This window comes from Mus caroli, unplaced genomic scaffold (genome assembly GCF_978045245.1).
Source record: "Mus caroli unplaced genomic scaffold, Mus_caroli_1 scaffold_6, whole genome shotgun sequence".
NCBI classification, from domain to species: domain Eukaryota; kingdom Metazoa; phylum Chordata; class Mammalia; order Rodentia; family Muridae; genus Mus; species Mus caroli.
In genome coordinates, this window is record NW_028227261.1 from 47,164,983 (window position 1) to 47,180,904 (window position 15,922).

At 46.1% G+C, this 15,922-nt stretch overlaps 1 protein-coding gene across 1 annotated transcript; it reads right to left on the bottom strand.

Moving 5' to 3' along the window:
• Positions 1 to 558: 558 nt before the first annotated feature.
• Coa7 (cytochrome c oxidase assembly factor 7) lies at positions 559 to 10,553 on the bottom strand. The gene is made up of 3 exons (XM_021161101.3): positions 10,402 to 10,553; positions 6,460 to 6,600; positions 559 to 1,177 (listed from the first exon to the last, which is right to left on the bottom strand). Exons 1-3 carry the CDS (start codon positions 10,505 to 10,507, stop codon positions 729 to 731), a joined length of 696 nt encoding a protein of 231 aa, XP_021016760.1. The 5' UTR covers positions 10,508 to 10,553; the 3' UTR covers positions 559 to 728.
• Between the last annotated feature and the right edge of the window lie 5,369 nt (positions 10,554 to 15,922).

Below are 15,922 nucleotides of genomic sequence, written 5' to 3' on the forward strand. Positions count from 1 at the left end.
ACAGAACAGAAAAGGGGAGGGGAAGGGAGGGGAGAGGTTCAATGGACAACTTCCTGTCACCATGTCCCAAATTCCTAGCTGGAGCTGCTTCCAGAGTCATCTGTCTTCCCTGGAGGAGCTGAGCCAGGCGAGAGGCTAATTTTTAATGGCAGGGATTTGTCTAGCGGAGGGGAAGCTTAGGTTTTGTCTCCTTTGGCAACAGCAAGGCTAATATAACCACCTCAACCTTCTTCAGCACGAGGCTAAGTCTGCGGAAAGGTCTGACTGGATCAACAAGGAGCCCACACCACACACCACGGTTGGGTTATGTAAGGCAGAGGGCGGCAGTCGTGACTGCCTCAATGTTCTAAGACCTCTGTTATGCAAATTAGGATACTTTCTAATTTTCAAGCTCTTCCGACTAAAATGATAATGATGGCTGATTCTTTCAGGCCTGGGCTGCTAAGTTTCCCAACTTCTCTTTGTCTCCCCAGCCCCCAAAAGTCTACATATGGCTCTGCCATTTACTCCTCTCACAGGTCCAGTTTATAAATTAAGACACACCCCCATAAACGTAGGTGTCTTCACAGAGTGCACACAAAGGATTATTTACTAAAACACTCTAGCCACTCCCAACAGGTGACAATCTGGAGCAGATGGCACTGAGTGACCTCCAAGGGCTCATCTCGGGTGGGAGAGGAGCTGCCAGGGTGAATCGTCTGTTGCTGGGAAGGGGGCTGGGCCACGCACTACCCAAATGTTAGAGGTTGGACGTTTTTCTGCTGTTCTTTGTGCAGCTGCCGGGCCCTGTTTTTCAGCACTTCAGCCTTGGCCTCGTCCTTATCAACACCATCTCCCAGCTTGTACATGCGGCTGGCATTGGCACAGGCCCAGACATGGCCCAGGTCACAGGCCTTCATTGAATATTTACACGCCAGACCCATGTCCTTAGGAAAGCCAGGGGCACCCTGTAGAAACATGGCGCTGAGGTTGAAGCAGCTGGCTGCATAGCCGCCATCACAGGCCCTGCTGTAGTAGTCCCTGGCCTTCCCCAGGTCAGGCTGGCCATCCTCGTTGACCTGTCCATCATGTGCCAGTAGTCCAACGTTGTGACAGGATTCGACAGACTTCTTTCCTGGTTTCTCACAGGCCATCAGAAAGCAGGAAGAGGCAGCCTTTAGGTCCTGAGTCAGGCCACCTGCAAAGACAGAAAACAAAGAAGAAAAAGTAAACTCGGGCTGGCCAGAAAGCCCAGTGGGAGAGTGTTTGCTTAACAGTCGGAGGGCCTGGGTTCAATCCCCAGTCACCAGGGCTGAACCTTTGTTTCTAGCCAACGTTGGGAAACAATCCCTGAGTCAAGTCCTGTGAGCTAAAGCAAGATGGAGGAGGGTAGCCAGTTAGGTAGCCATGAAATCTTTGGCTCCCACACTATCCTACAGGGAAGCCAAGACAGGAAGAGACATGCCAAGTCAGAGCGCCAGAGACTACCTCCTGGGGCTTCCGTGAGAACAGAGCATTTTAAACTAAGTAACTGAATGTTTCTTAGTCTAAACTTACAGTTGGCCCTACATATTTATGAGTTCTGCATATGCAGATCCCATTAGTTAAAAGTACCATTACAGCATTCAAACCAGACAGCAGCTGCAAATTTAACAAACCATGGACTGAAAATATTCAGGAAAAAAACCATGGCTGTGCTAAAAATGCATGGATTTTCCCCTGTCATTATTCCCAGAACAGTCCAATGTATGACAACTATTTACATTAGAGATTAGCCTATCTTAGGTAACACAAACTAGAAATGATTTCAAGTGTATAGAAGGATGTGTATTTATGCGAATACTTTGTGCACAAGGACCTGGAGAACCTAAGGATTCTGATCCTACAAAGCTCCAGGAACTAACCTTCCAGGGCAGACTTCAAACAAACAAAAAAAGCCCAGTGCGTGCTACAAGCCTTTAATCTCAGCACTTGAAAGGCAGTAGGCAGGGGGATGTCTGTGAGTTCAATTGACACATTGACACCCAGGTATAGAGATCTTGTCTCAAACAAACAAACAAACAAAAACAAATTAACAAACACAACAAAACAAAACCCCTAAACAACTAAAAAGGAAAGAAATGCCCCAGGAGCTGGGAATGGCTGGAACCACCTATAATCTCCACACAGAGAAAGCAGAGACAAGAGAGAAAGTCTGAGATCACCTAAGCTACCTAAGGGTGTCTGAAAAAAAAAAAAAGTGCTGGTCATTTTTTATTTATCCACAGTTCTGGGATTTTGTTTGTTCTTTTTTTTGTTTTTTTTTTTTTGTTTGTTTTTTGTTTTTTCCAGACAGGGTTTTTCTGTATTGCCCTGGCTGTCCTGGAACTCACTTTGTAGACCAGGCTGGCCTCTCGAACTCAGAAATCCGCCTGCCTCTGCCTCCTGAGTGCTGGGATTAAAGGCGTGCGCCACCACGCCCGGCTGTTTGTTCTTTTTAAAACAGAGTCTTATTACATGTGTTCATGCTGGCCTCTTGAGTGCTAGGGTTAGAGATGTACCATGGACTGACAAGGACTGGAACTCAAGTCCTTTCTTCTTCCCATGAGCCAAATTTAGTGACTTGGTCCCCCATTTAAAAAAAAAGAATTATTTATTTTGGGCTGGAGAGATGGTTCAGTGGTTAAGAGCACTGACTGCTCTGTTCTTCCAGAGGTCCTGAGTTCAATTCCCAGCAACCACATGGTGGCTTACAACCATCTGTAATGGGATCTGATGCCCTTTTCTGGTGTGTCTGAAGACAGCTACAGTGTACTCATATACATAAAATAAATAAATCTTTAAAAAGGCATTAAATTCTCTTCTCCGTCTCTCTTTTTTTTTTTGGTTTTTCAAGACAGGGTTTCTCTGTATAGCCCTGGCTGTCCTGGAACTCCCTTTGTAGACCAGGCTGGCCTCGAACTCAGAAATCCGCCTGCCTCTGCCTCCCGAGTGCTGGGATTAAAGGCGTGCACCATCACGCCCAGCCCTTCTCCGTCTCTTTTTAAGAAAAGAACTTTCTATTATATAGTTTTGGCTATCCCGGAGCTTTCTTATGTAGCTCAGGCTAGCCTCATAAGATACACAGCTGTTTGTCTCCAAATGCTGGGACTGTCCAATGCTCTCTCCTTTCCCACCTTCCCCTCTTTCTTATTTTAATGAATGCAGATGAGTGCCTGCATGCATGTCTGTATCATATGCATGCCTATGGGGCATCAGATACCAGAGAATTGGAATTACAGAAAGTTGTAACTGCTATGTGGGTACCGAGGATGGAACCCGGCTCTCCTGGAAGAGCAGCCAGTGTAAACCACTGAGTCAAACAGTTTTGGATTCTCTATACTGTGGTACTTACTTTGAAGGAAGCTAGCATGATCCTGCATCCCAGGAGAGATGGAGAGCTCACAGGGGGCTCCTGACCATAGCTGTCAGGAGCAAAGCCTTGCCATCAGGCCAGTGAGTAAGCCAACATCTAAATGGCAACTTCAATCAAGCCTTCCAATGACTACAGCAATGCCTCCCTGTCCAAAGACACCCAGCTAAACAACCCCAAACTCCTAACCCATAGAGAAGAAGAGATAACTTGTTATCTGGCAAAAACTTAGCATTATTTATGAGATAATTAGGGCATGAGAAAAAATATAAAGGCTAGTTATTCAACTCTCACTCTGTGCTCAGCATATTCTGATAGCTTTACTAATATTTTATTTTTTATTTTTATTTATTTTATACAAGCATTTTGCCTGTGTATATGTACATGCACCACTGTGTGTGCCTGGTGCCTAAGGAGGTCAGAAGTTGAGTCTCCTGGAACTAGAGTCACAAATGGTTGTGAACCTGGGTCACCTGCCAGAACCAGTGCTCTGAACCACTGAGCCATCTCTATAGCCCACATGTTAATATCTTTACCTGAACTGCCCAAAGTACTTCCATTTTGTTCTAGCTTATGGAATTCCATCCAACTGCTCTCCAGCACACACCCCACCACATCCTGCTGAGCAGAATGTACTCATACAGCTTCCGGAGGTCCATTGTTTCCAACATAAAACAAATTGTTTTAACAAACTGACCCCCACCCCTACCCCATGCCTCTGGTGTGATGTAAAAAAAAAAATTATTATTATTATTATTTTGGTTTTTCCAGGCAGGGTTTCTCTGTGTAGCCTTGGCTGTCCTGGAACTCAGAAATTTGCCTGCCTCTGACTCCCAAATGCTGGGATTAAAGATGTGCGCCACCACACCAGGCTGGTGTGATATAATTATGATCTGGACTTTAGCAACACATCCTACTTCAATTCAGGCGGAGGGTTCTTTCTGGTTCGAGTCTGCTCTCAGCCACTGACAAATAAAGAACTCTTTTTTTTTCTTTCTTTTCTTTTGTTTTTTTTTTTGTTTTTTTTTTTTTTTCCGAGACAGGGTTTCTCTGTGTAGCCCTGGCTGTCCTGGAACTCACTTTGTAGACCATGCTGGCCTTCAAATCAGAAATTCGCTTGCCTCTGCCTCCCGAGTGCTGGGATTAAAGGCGTGCGCCACCACACCCGGCAGTCTCCCTTTTTCTTGACCCACCACCCATGGTGACTCCAATTCTTGGGGCCAGTGAAGGCGCCCAAGAGCAGCTTTCCAATAAACCTGCCTTTAATATAATCTAATCTGGCTTGAATTGGCTCCCATCACTGGCAGAGAAATAACCTATCAGTTTCTATGGCAGCGCTGAAACAGCATTGCTAAACGCAACGTGGGGAGGACAGGGTTCATTTGGCTACACGTCCATAGTCCATCGCTGAAGGAAGTCAGGACAGGAACTCAAGCAGGATAGAAACCCAGAGGCAGGAGCTGATGCAGAGGTCATGGAGGGTGCTACTTTCTGCCTTGTTCCCCATGGTTTGCTCAGACTGCTTCTTATAGAACACAGGACCACCAGCCCAGGGATGGCACCACCCACAATGGACTGGACCTTCCCACATCTATACTAATTAAGAAAATGCCCACCAGGCATAGTGGTGCATGCCTTTAATCCCAGCACTTGGGAGGCAGAGGCAGGTGGATTTCTGAGTTTGAGGCCAGCCTGGTCTACAGAGTGAGTTCCAGGTCAGCCAGAAATACACAGAGAAACCCTGTCTCGAAAAACCACAAAAAAAAAAAAAAAAAAAAAAAAAAAGAGAGAGAGAGAGAGAGAGAAAGAAAAAGAAGAAGAAAGAGAAAAAGAAAATGCCTTACAGGGCTGCCTGCAGCCTGATCTAATGGAGGCATTTTTTCAGTTGGGACTTCCTCCTTTGAGATGACTCTAGCCAGGATAAAATAAAGCTACAATAAAACTCTGCTCTTAAAAAAAAAAATTGAGCCGGGCGTGGTGGCGCACGCCTTTAATCCCAGCACTCAGGAGGCAGAGGCAGGCGGATTTCTGAGTTCGAGGCCAGCCTGGTCTACAGAGTGAGTTCCAGGACAGCCAGGGCAATACAGAGAAACCCTGTCTCGAAAAACCAAAAAAAAAAAAAAAAAATTGAGCTGGACCTAATGGTGCACACCTTTAAATCCAGCACTCAAGAGTTAGAGGCAGATGGAGTTTGTGAGTTTGAAGACAGCCTGGGCTATGTAAAGATCCTCTGTTGTCCTATGATCTCCACATGTAAGACACAGTACACACCTGTCCCATACCAAAATAAGTAAATGTAATTTTAAAAAGATTTTTTGAGGGGATGGAGAGATGGCTCAGTGGTTAAGAGCGCCGACTGCTCTTCTGAAGGTCAAGAGTTCAAATCCCAGCAACCACATGGTGGCTCACAACCATCTGTAATGAAATCTGATGCCCTCTTCTGGAGTATTTGAGGACAGCTACAGTGTACTTACATATAATAAACAAATAAATCTTTATAAAGAAAAAAAAATTTTTTTTTGAGCTGGGCGGAAGACAGCTGCAGTACACACATATAAAATAAAAAAATAAGCCGGGCTGTGGTGGCACACGCCTTTAATCCCAGCACTCCGGAGGCAGAAGCAGGTAGATTTTTGAGTTCGAGGCCAGCCTGGTCTACAAAGTGAGTTCCAGGGCTACACAGAGAAACCCTGTCTCGAAAAACCAAAAAACACCAAAACCAAAACAAAATAAAAAAATAAATAAATCTTAAAAAAAAAAAAAAAAAAAGCCAGGCAATGGTGGCGCATGCCTTTAATCCCAGCACTTGGGAGGCAGAGGCAGGCAGATTTCCGAGTTCCAGGCCAGCCTGGTCTACCAAGAGAGTTCCAGGACAGCCAGGGCTACAGAGAAACCCTTTCTCGGAAAACCAAAAGAAAAAAAAAAAAAAAGAGAGAGAGAGAGAACCAGTCAAGGTCCTACAATGTGCAAGCAGAAACCCCAGAGGTTGCTTCACTTACAGTTCGAGTCCTTCCACTACCTCCCTGCTGAGCCCCTGTGTGTACTCTGTGCACCACAGTCCCCCATGCCCAGGAAGCCCTGCAGCTCACCTTTGCCAGTCACATAATAGGCCCCCAGCTTGTAACAGCTGTCACCATGCCCGTATTTCTCACAGTTGAACTTCAGCACCTTTGCAGCTTCATCAAAATTCTTTTGGATTCCTTCCAGATAGTCCACCAGCCGATAGCAACCTAGAGAGGAGGGAAGAGGTCAATCAATCGTGCCAGCAGCTGCTGTTCAGGGCCAGGTACAATCAGAGCAAGTCTAGCTCTCAAATCTCAATCAGATTTAGCAGGGAAACAAAGTGTCCAGCCCTTTTTAGAAGGGGACACGTACACACACACACACACACACACACACACACACCCAGGCCAGCAATGTTCAGATCAGGAAGACTCACCCCTGCCAGACCAGCCAGGCCTAACCCTAGCTGACTTCCCATGACTGACACTTTGGTAGCTTTGGAACCTCTCTTCAAGTTCTGTAATAAAAACACTAAAACCTAAAAAGAGTTTGTGGATGGCTTTTGCAGCAGAAAACCAGAAATCAGATGTAATTACCTTACTACCTGGCCTGGGGAAACCTGAAGCCCCGAAAATAGAAATGGAAGCTACCAAAGCAGTGGGAAATAGGTTTTCCATATCTAGGATGTTCCAGTTCTAGCCAGCCTCTTAGCGTTCCCAGCAACATCAAAGGCTATTCTCCTTCATTTTCAGTCATCAAATATTTGAAAACACACACACACACACACACACACACACACACACGCTCATGTATAAAAGTATATGACACATGCAGAGCTGCTAGGAATATTGTCATTTGCCCTTCTGATATTTATACGCTTAAGCCAGGCATGCAAGTAAACATCTATGGTGCCTGCACTCCCAAGGTGGAGACGAGATAAGGAGTTCAAAGTCACCCTTCACAACCTTGTGAAAGAGAACCATTTTCAGGCAGGCTAGGAAAGGAGGAAATACATTAAGGAAATGCAGTGTTTTCAAACACTAAGTTATAACTGAAATAAAACAGCCTGATGAGAAAGTTCATTGTACGTCTTATGGTTAAGACAGTTTGGGGCTGGTGAGATGGCTCAGTGGGTAAGAGCACCCGACTGCTCTTCCGAAGGTCCAGAGTTCAAATCCCAGCAACCACTAGGTGGCTCGCAACCATCCATAACGAGATCTGGCGCCCTCTTCTGGAGTGTCTGAAGACAGCTACAGTGTACTTATGTATAATAATAAATAAATAAATCTTAAAAAAAAAAAAAAAAAAGACAGTTTGGGCACCAAGGAAGGTCCCACGGAGGACTGTGACAGCTGAGCTGAAGAGAGCACAAGATACAGAAGGACTAAGGAGTTGGAGGTGTCACTCCATGCATGACAAGGCAAAGTACAAGGCCCTGGGTGGCTCCATCCCTATCGAATCAAGACAACGAAATGGAAAGAGTCCAGAAACAGGTGGAAGGGGAAATAAACACGGCACAAATGTGGTAGGAGGAGGCCAAGTTAAGGCGGTATGGGGTAGGGAGGTAAGAACCTCAAACACGGGAAGAAATTAGTGCTGCGCCTCTCTCCACAATGGGCATGTTACTACAAACCATAGCGCACAAAGGGTTCTTAGGAGTAGGAAAGTGGGGCTGGAGGAGTGTGTAACTCAGTGACACAGTCCTTGCCTAGAGTGCGGAGGCCCTTGGTTCAATCCCAGTCCCCACAATGAAAAACCATATGAGTAAGCTACCCACTGAGAAATCTCTTAAAGAGAAGGGAAGTGATTAAGATTCACTTTGCATTTTAAAAACCATTGCACAAGAGCATACGCTTGCACCTGTCTGGATGACTACAGAGGAAGCTAACTGGTGAGAGGACATTCTAACACCAAGAATAATAACAATAATTGATGTTATTTCTGTTTGTTTAATTTGAGGCAGGGTCTTATATAACCTAGGCTGGACCAGAACTCAATATGTAGCTAAGGATGTCCCTGATCCTGTTGCCTCTACCTCCCTGAGTGCTGGGATCTCACGCTAAGCATGTGTCTATGCAGTCTGAGCCAGGCATACTACTCAGTTAGGGCCTCGGGTACACTAGGTGCGTGCTCTTCCAACCAACCTACAACCCAGCGCTCAGCCAGTTCTCACAGGGCTCTCCTGCACTCCCTGCTCCACATGTCCTCCATGTAACTCACATCAACTACCACAAACTCCTCAAACATGCCTACAGAGTCAGGTCTAAATTCCTTGCTTAGAAAGGCAAGGTACACTGCAGTCCAGGCTCCCTGTACAAACTTATCTGGAACTGGAGCTAGAGCCCAGGCTTTGTGCCTCAGGACTGCAAAACAAACATTAATTTGACTTGATTCTGAGCAATCCTCATTTCACCTTCCAAAAAAGCTCTCTGTTCCCCAACCTCTCCCACACTGACTACACAGCTGGCCTCTGTGGACTATGCCCAACCACCCTGGTCCTCAGAGACCACAGAGGGTCATTTCCTCTGAAATTTCTCTTCAATTGGGACATGGACTAGCTCCCAAAGAATAATCCTAGCCGGGCGTGGTGGTGCACGCCTTTGATCCCAGCACTGGGGAGGCATAGGCAGGCGGACTTCTGAGTTCAAGGCCAGACTTATCTACAGAGTGAGTTCCAGGACAGCCAGGGCTATACAGAGAAACCCTGTCTCGAAAAAACCAAAAACCAAAAAACAACAACAACAAAAAAGAATAATCCCGGGTTCCTTATCCAGAGTCACACTATAGTGGACTAATTTCAAGAAACAGTCATTTCTTGGGAACAAGGTTGTAAGCTACTGGAAAGGAGGGCCAGAGCCATTTTCATTCTTTTCCCTTAAATAAAACAATAGGAAAACAACCCACAGACACTGGACACTTGTCTGGGCATCGGTCACTCATACATGCCACCTCCTCACTGCACATAAGAGTCCATTTCTGACCTTTTATTACCTCTGCCTGGCAAAGACTTACAATGGTTCCTTTCCTCCTTCAAAGCTTTATTCAAAAGCCATGCCATTGGGCAGTGCCCTTCACTCAGTTCTTTTATCACATTTCACTTATCTTTAAAAAAATTTTTTTTTCCTTGAAAAAAACAAAACAAAAAAAAATTTTTTTTTTAAATTTTGTGCTGGATGGTGGTGGCCCACACCTTCAAGCACTTGAGAGACAGAAGCTGGCAGATATCTGAGTTTCAGGCTAGACTGGTCAACAGAAGGACAGTCAGGACTACACAAAGAATCACATCTCAACAAATTAATTAATTTATTAATTTGTTAACAGGCCTGTGGCTCATGCCAAAAACTCAGAAGATAGAGGAAGGAGCTCTGAGTCCAAGGCTAGCGTGGTCTACACTGTAAGTTCTAGGCCAGTCAAGGCTACATAATGACAGTCTCAAAAAAAAAAGATTTAATTTTTATTATTTTAAATTATGGATGTGTGTATATGAGCATGTGATGTGGTGGCAGCAGAGGCTAGAGGCATTGGCTTCCCTAGAACTGTGAAAGGGCTCCTAATTGCTGGACTACCACTCCAATCTCCCTCTCCAATTCTTTTTTTGGACCGGGTTTTGCTATGTAGTCCAGGCTAGTCCTTAACTCCTGAGTTCTAAGTGATCCTCCTTCCTCAGCCTCCCGAACGCTAGAATTACAGGTGCATGATGCCAACCAATTCTGGCTCGCATTTACTACTAGCATATATTTCATTTATTTCCTGCATCTTAAACGATTCCCTCAAAAACATGTACGCCGAGGTTCCACTTCACCCTCACACCTCCAGTCCTAGCACCGGAAACCTGACTACACAGCATCTAGCCTGAGAGCTCCGCCCTCCGCTGCAGGCCCCGCCCCCGGTGCACTACAACTCCCCGCCCACAGGCCCGTAGTGTCCCTGACCCAGTCCTTAGGCGTCCTCGGCCCGCCACGTGACCACGTCTGCACCCCACGCTCGCGCCCCTCCCCTATGTCCCAGGCTGCGCGGTTGGCGCTCACCCTCCGGGTCCTTCTCGCGGTAGCATTGGTAGTGACACTCCACCTCCATGTTCTCCAGGAAGGACTTCACCTGCTCCTCGTCCTGGAAGTCAACCAAGCCCGCCATGATTCCGACTCCCACAAATCGCTTTGTGGCTCCACCCCTAGTTACGTGAGCCAGCCCAGGGGCGGGGCATGCCGGCGGCGTGCGTGACGTCAGCGCTCCTCAGTACGGGGGCGGTGGTGGAGGGGAGGAGACGATTACCGCTTCCCATCATCCTTTGCGGAGGTAGCATCTTCCCCGGCTTTTCTTCTTTTTGGACAGCCCTCTCCCAGGTTTCTGCGTCGGCTTATCTGAGGGCATACTGCCCCTTAATGGTTTTCTCCCTGTAGTCTGGATCAGCCAGACATTCTTCACTTCCGGTTCTAAAGCCGACACAGCCGGGAGCTCCGGTCCCTGCCTTACCAGAGCTTACAGCGTTGGGCTGGAGCGCATCACCAAGTGCTCTAAAGCATCGTAAAACAGAACTTGAAATCTATCCGGAAAGCATTCGTTCATTTGGGCGGCAAGCATTTTGAATACCTTGTGTGTCCCACATATGGCCGGAAAAACCGAAATAAATAAATCTGTGCAATTGCCACGGGATGCCCTTATCTCTATATTCTTTGTAGACCCATCAAAATCATCCATATTAATATGGCTGCGAGTTATGATTAGAACACCTCAGTGGTCGGGATTATAGTGACAACATGGTCTCTATAATAGTTTTAGGACAGCAGCATGGCGGATTGAAGCCAAGGAACACTACGAAGTCACATGATGCAACAGATCTAACCGAAGAGGTTTATTGAGGCATGGAGAAAGGGAAAGGCTGTTTGGGAATAGACTCATGGTTTTAAAAGCAGTTCCAGTTCCATGACACATCTTTCACAGGATAGCACAAGCTCTGCGTTACTCCAGAGCCTCTGGCTAAAACTGACTTTTATGTATGGCTTCTCTTGTTTTTCCTTTGATAGAATCTCACTTTGAGACAATCCTCCCCCCTCAGCCTACTGAGTACTATTGCAGATACAAGCTACCACATCCACCTATCCATGTTCTTTTTATCTTGCTTATATCTGTAATCACTAGAGGGAGCCCTTAGAATACATGGTCCAGGATGAGAAGGCCTGACCTTTACTTTGGAACCTCCCTCCTTAACCTACTCCACCTAGATACATCTAGAAGCTTACTTGCTTTGTTCTGTATAACTGAGACAGGCTGACTCCATGACAGGCTTCAAATTGGCAGTTCAGGAGACTAGACATAAATGTCTGTTTCCAAGAACTGAGCAAGCCCAGGCCTCAGAAGAGGCCCCACCACCTGGCCTCCAGGAGTTCCAGGATAGCTTGGAAAACAACAAGCCATTATTAAAAAAAAAAAAATTAATATTTAGGCTAAAGAGGTAGCTCATCTGTTGGAGAACTTGCCTGGTCCCCTGGGTTTAGTCTTCATCATGTCCTAAGACAGGCATGGTGCAATCCTAGCACTTGTGAGGTGGAGGCAAGAGGGTCAGGGTTCAAGGTCATCCTCAGTTGCATACCAAGTTCTAGGCCAGCCAGAGAAACCTCTCTTCTCTTCTCTTCTCTTCTCTTCTCTTCTCTTCTCTTCTCTTCTCTTCTCTTCTCTTCTCTTCTCTTCCCTTCCCTTCCCTTCCCTTCCCTTCCCTTCCCTTCCCTTCCCCTCCCCTCCCCTCCCCTCCCCTCCCCTCCCCTCCCCTCCCCTCCCCTCCCCTCCCCTCCCCTCTCCTCTCTCCTCTTCTCTTCTTCTTCTTTCCTCTTCTCTCTCTCTCTCTCTCTCTCTCTCTCTCTCTCATTTTCCAGACAGGGTTTCTCCATAGTCCGGCTATCCCAGAACTCACTCTGTAGCCCAGGCTTTCCTTGAACTCAGAGATCCGCCTATCTGCCTATCCGCCTGCCTTTGCGTCTGAATGCTGGGATAAAGGTTATGTGTCACCATGCCTAGCTGAGACCCTTGTGTTCAAAATTAATTTCAGTCAGGGATAGTGGCATATGTTTATATTCAGGTGGCTGGGACAGGAAGATAGTTGTGTGTTAAAGGCCAACCTGGGCTACATAACAAGAATGCCTTTGTTGGGGACCAGGAACCACCATACAAACGCTGTTCTCACTTAAGCAAGAACAGTTTATTGAATGAATACCCCAAAATGGGACATTCAGGACCACAAAAAGGACTTGGGAGCCTAATTTTGTGGTACCAGTGTGTTCTCAGGAAAGGCTTATAAAGGAAACACACACTGAGCTCATATGTAGGGGTAGGAAGTGCTGCCCAGTGGTCAGCTCTCACTCAAACCATTTTAGACATAACAGTTCATATTGACCTTTGATTTTTATGGGCCCGACGTAAAGCTTTGTGGAATTTCTTAAGATTAACATACCTCATACAGAACATACATTTGTGATTAGCCCAAACTTGAGTCAGGTTATTTTTCTGTGTCAGTGACTGGCAGGTATTTTATAGCAATAATATGAAATAGTTGGTAGGCATGAAACAAAATGGCTACATACATGTTGGTGGAGGGCAGACCTCAACACCTTAAGTAAGAAACTAAACCTAAAAAATAAAGTTAAATAAATTAAACTCTGGGAACCGATAGTTACTGAGTAGTGTGCTTGCTTAGCATATGCAAGGCTTTGATTAGCTCTCCACCCCTCTAAGGCAAAAAAATATGCATGAAGGAAAATACACAGAACTCTTTTTTTTTTTTTTTTGGTTTTTGAGACAGGGTTTCTCTGTGTAGCCCTGGCTGTCCTGGCACTCACTTTGTAGACCAGGCTGGCCTCGAACTCAGAAATCCGCCTGCCTCTGCCTCCCGAGTGCTGGGATTAAAGGCGTGCGCCACCACGCCCGGCTCGTACACAGAACTCTTGATAATAGTTCCTGTGAGGGCTGGTGAGATGGCTCAGTGGGTAAGAGCACCCGACTGCTCTTCCGAAGGTCCGAAGTTCAAATCCCAGCAACCACATGGTGGCTCACAACCATCTGTAATGAGATCTGACTCCCTCTTCTGGAGTGTCTGAAGACAGCTACAGTGTACTTACATATAATAAAAAAAAAAAAAAAATAGTTCCTGTGAGTTAGCACAGAGTGTGAGAATAGTGTACAGGAATTCAATGTTTGTGTCTGTGTTCCATGCTTCTTTCTTTCTTTCTTTCTTTCTTTCTTTCTTTCTTTCTTTCTTTCTTTCTTTTTTTAAAGATATATTTATTTATTATATATAAGTACACTGTAGCTGAAGTACACACCAGAAGAGGGCATCAGATCTCATTACGGGTGGTTGTGAGCCACCATGTGGTTGCTGGGATTTGAACTCGGGACCTTCGGAAGACCAGTCAGCACTCTTAACCACTGAGTCATCTCCCAGCCCCCCATGCTCATTTCTTATTCAGATTCTGTACTTGGGCTGGGGATATAGCTCACCTAGCTGAGTATTCACTAACACCCTGGAAGGTGTTCAGTCCCCTGCACCGAATAAAATGGGCACAGCATAGACGCATGCACTGGTGACAGAGGCAGGAGGACCAGAGGCACTGGTGACAGAGGCAGGAGGACCAGAGGCTTGTGGTCATCCTCGGACATATGAGACTCTATCTAAAATCAGGTTATGGGGGCTGGAGAGATGGCTCAGTGGTCAGGAGCACTAACTGCTCTTCCAGGGGACCAGGGTTCGATTCCCAGCAACCACATGGCATTTCCCACCTGTCTGTAACTCCTGTTGCAGGGAATCTGACCCCTTCACAAAGACAAAAATGCAGGCAAAATACCAATGCACATAAAATAAAAGAAATAAAAAAATCAGGTTACCTTTATAAGCAGACTAAATAGTAAGAGCACTTGCTAAAACCATGCCATCGGGGCTGGAGAGATGACTCAGTGGTTATGAACATTTGTGGCTGAAGAAAGGTTCTATCACGAGGAGCTAAGTCCACATCCCAACACCTACACTGGGCAGCTCGAGAGACTCCTGTACTCCAGCTCCATGAAACTCAGTGCCCTCTTCTGACCTCATCAGGCACTGGCGCTTGTCTGCATATGTCACACACATGTACAAGCATGCAAGAAATGAAAAGAATAGATAAATCTTTTTTTAGATGCCCTTCCTTCCTTCCTTCCTTCCTTCCTTCCTTCCTTCCTTCCTTCCTTCCTTCCTTCCTTCCTTCCTTCCTCCCTCCCTCCCTCCCTCCCTCCCTCCCTCCCTCCCTCCCTCCCTCCCTCCTTCCTTCCTTCCCTCCTTCCTCTCTTTCTTTACTTCTTTCTTTTGGTCTGGTTCTGTTTGTTTTTCGAGACAGAGTTTTCCTGTGTAGCCCTGGCTGTCCTGGAATTCATTCTGTAGACCAGGCTGGCCTACAATTAGGAGTTCTACTGACTCTGCCTCCCGAGTGCTGGGATCAGAGGCGTGCGCCGTTTGGGCCCAGCTCATTCCTTTCCTTTCTCTTTTCCTTCATGTGTGTGGTGTTTTGTATGCAAGGAGGTCTATGCACCACCACCCGTGTGCCTGGCACCCAGAAAAGAGAGAGTTTCTGACCCCCTGGACCTGGAGCTGCAGATTGTGGTGGGCCACTATGTAGTTTCTGGGAATCGAATCAGGGTCCTCTGGAAGAGCAGCCAGAGTTCTTAACCACCTTTCCAGGTCTCTATATTTAGTCTTATGAGCTATTTCAGGAGAAGTGTTGATATCTGCTTTCTGTTGGAGTCCTAGTTAGGGTTTCTATTGCTGTGATGAAACACCATGACAAAAAGCAAGTTGAGGCCATGGTGGGGTGCTGCTTATTGGGTCATTTAGTTTGATTTCTTATAGAATCCAGGACCATCAGCCCAGGACTGACACTATGCTCAAAGGCCTGTGGCCTCCTACATCAATCACCAATTAAGAAAATGCCCAACTGACTTGCTTATAATCCAATCTTTTTTTTAATGTCATTTTTTAAAGATTTATTTATTTGTTTGTTTTATGTATGTGAGTACACTGTCACTCTTTTCAGTCACACCAGAAGAGGGCATCAGATCCCATTACAGATGGTTGTGAGCCACCATGTGGTTACTGGGACTTGAACGCAGGACCTCTGGAAGAGCAGTCAGAGATCTTAACCGCTGAGCCATCTCTCCAGCCCCCCAACCCAATCTATGAAGGCATTTTCTCTGTTGGGGTTCTCCCCTCTCAGATGGTTCTAGCCTTTGTCAAATCAACATAAAATTAGCCAGCAAAGTTGGACTGTGTTGCTTTTTGTTTGTTTCATTGGGTGATTGGTTTTTGTGACAGTTGCATTGATCTCAGACTGGCCTCAAACTCATATATGAGCCTCTGATCCTCTTCCAGCCTCTACCTATGAAGTACATCACTAAACCAGGGGGTCCAACCTAGTCCTTCATGCATAGAAGACAGGCACTCTGCTTGGTGTCTGTTCATCAATTCTTTCAGGTTGTTGCATAAAGGAGTTACACTAGTCCAAGAACATTATACAAGCTTTGAGGTTTTAAAAC

Bases quoted from the DNA above. Each gene is read 5' to 3' on its own strand.
- Coa7 (XM_021161101.3), bottom strand. From the start codon at position 10,507: ATGGCGGGCTTGGTTGACTTCCAGGACGAGGAGCAGGTGAAGTCCTTC. The intron at 6,601-10,401 runs GTGAGCGCCAAC...CCTCCTCTCTAG, and splicing joins CCGCGAGAAGGACCCGGAGG to GTTGCTATCGGCTGGTGGAC. The intron at 1,178-6,459 runs GTGAGCTGCAGG...CTGTCTTTGCAG, and splicing joins CTATTATGTGACTGGCAAAG to GTGGCCTGACTCAGGACCTA.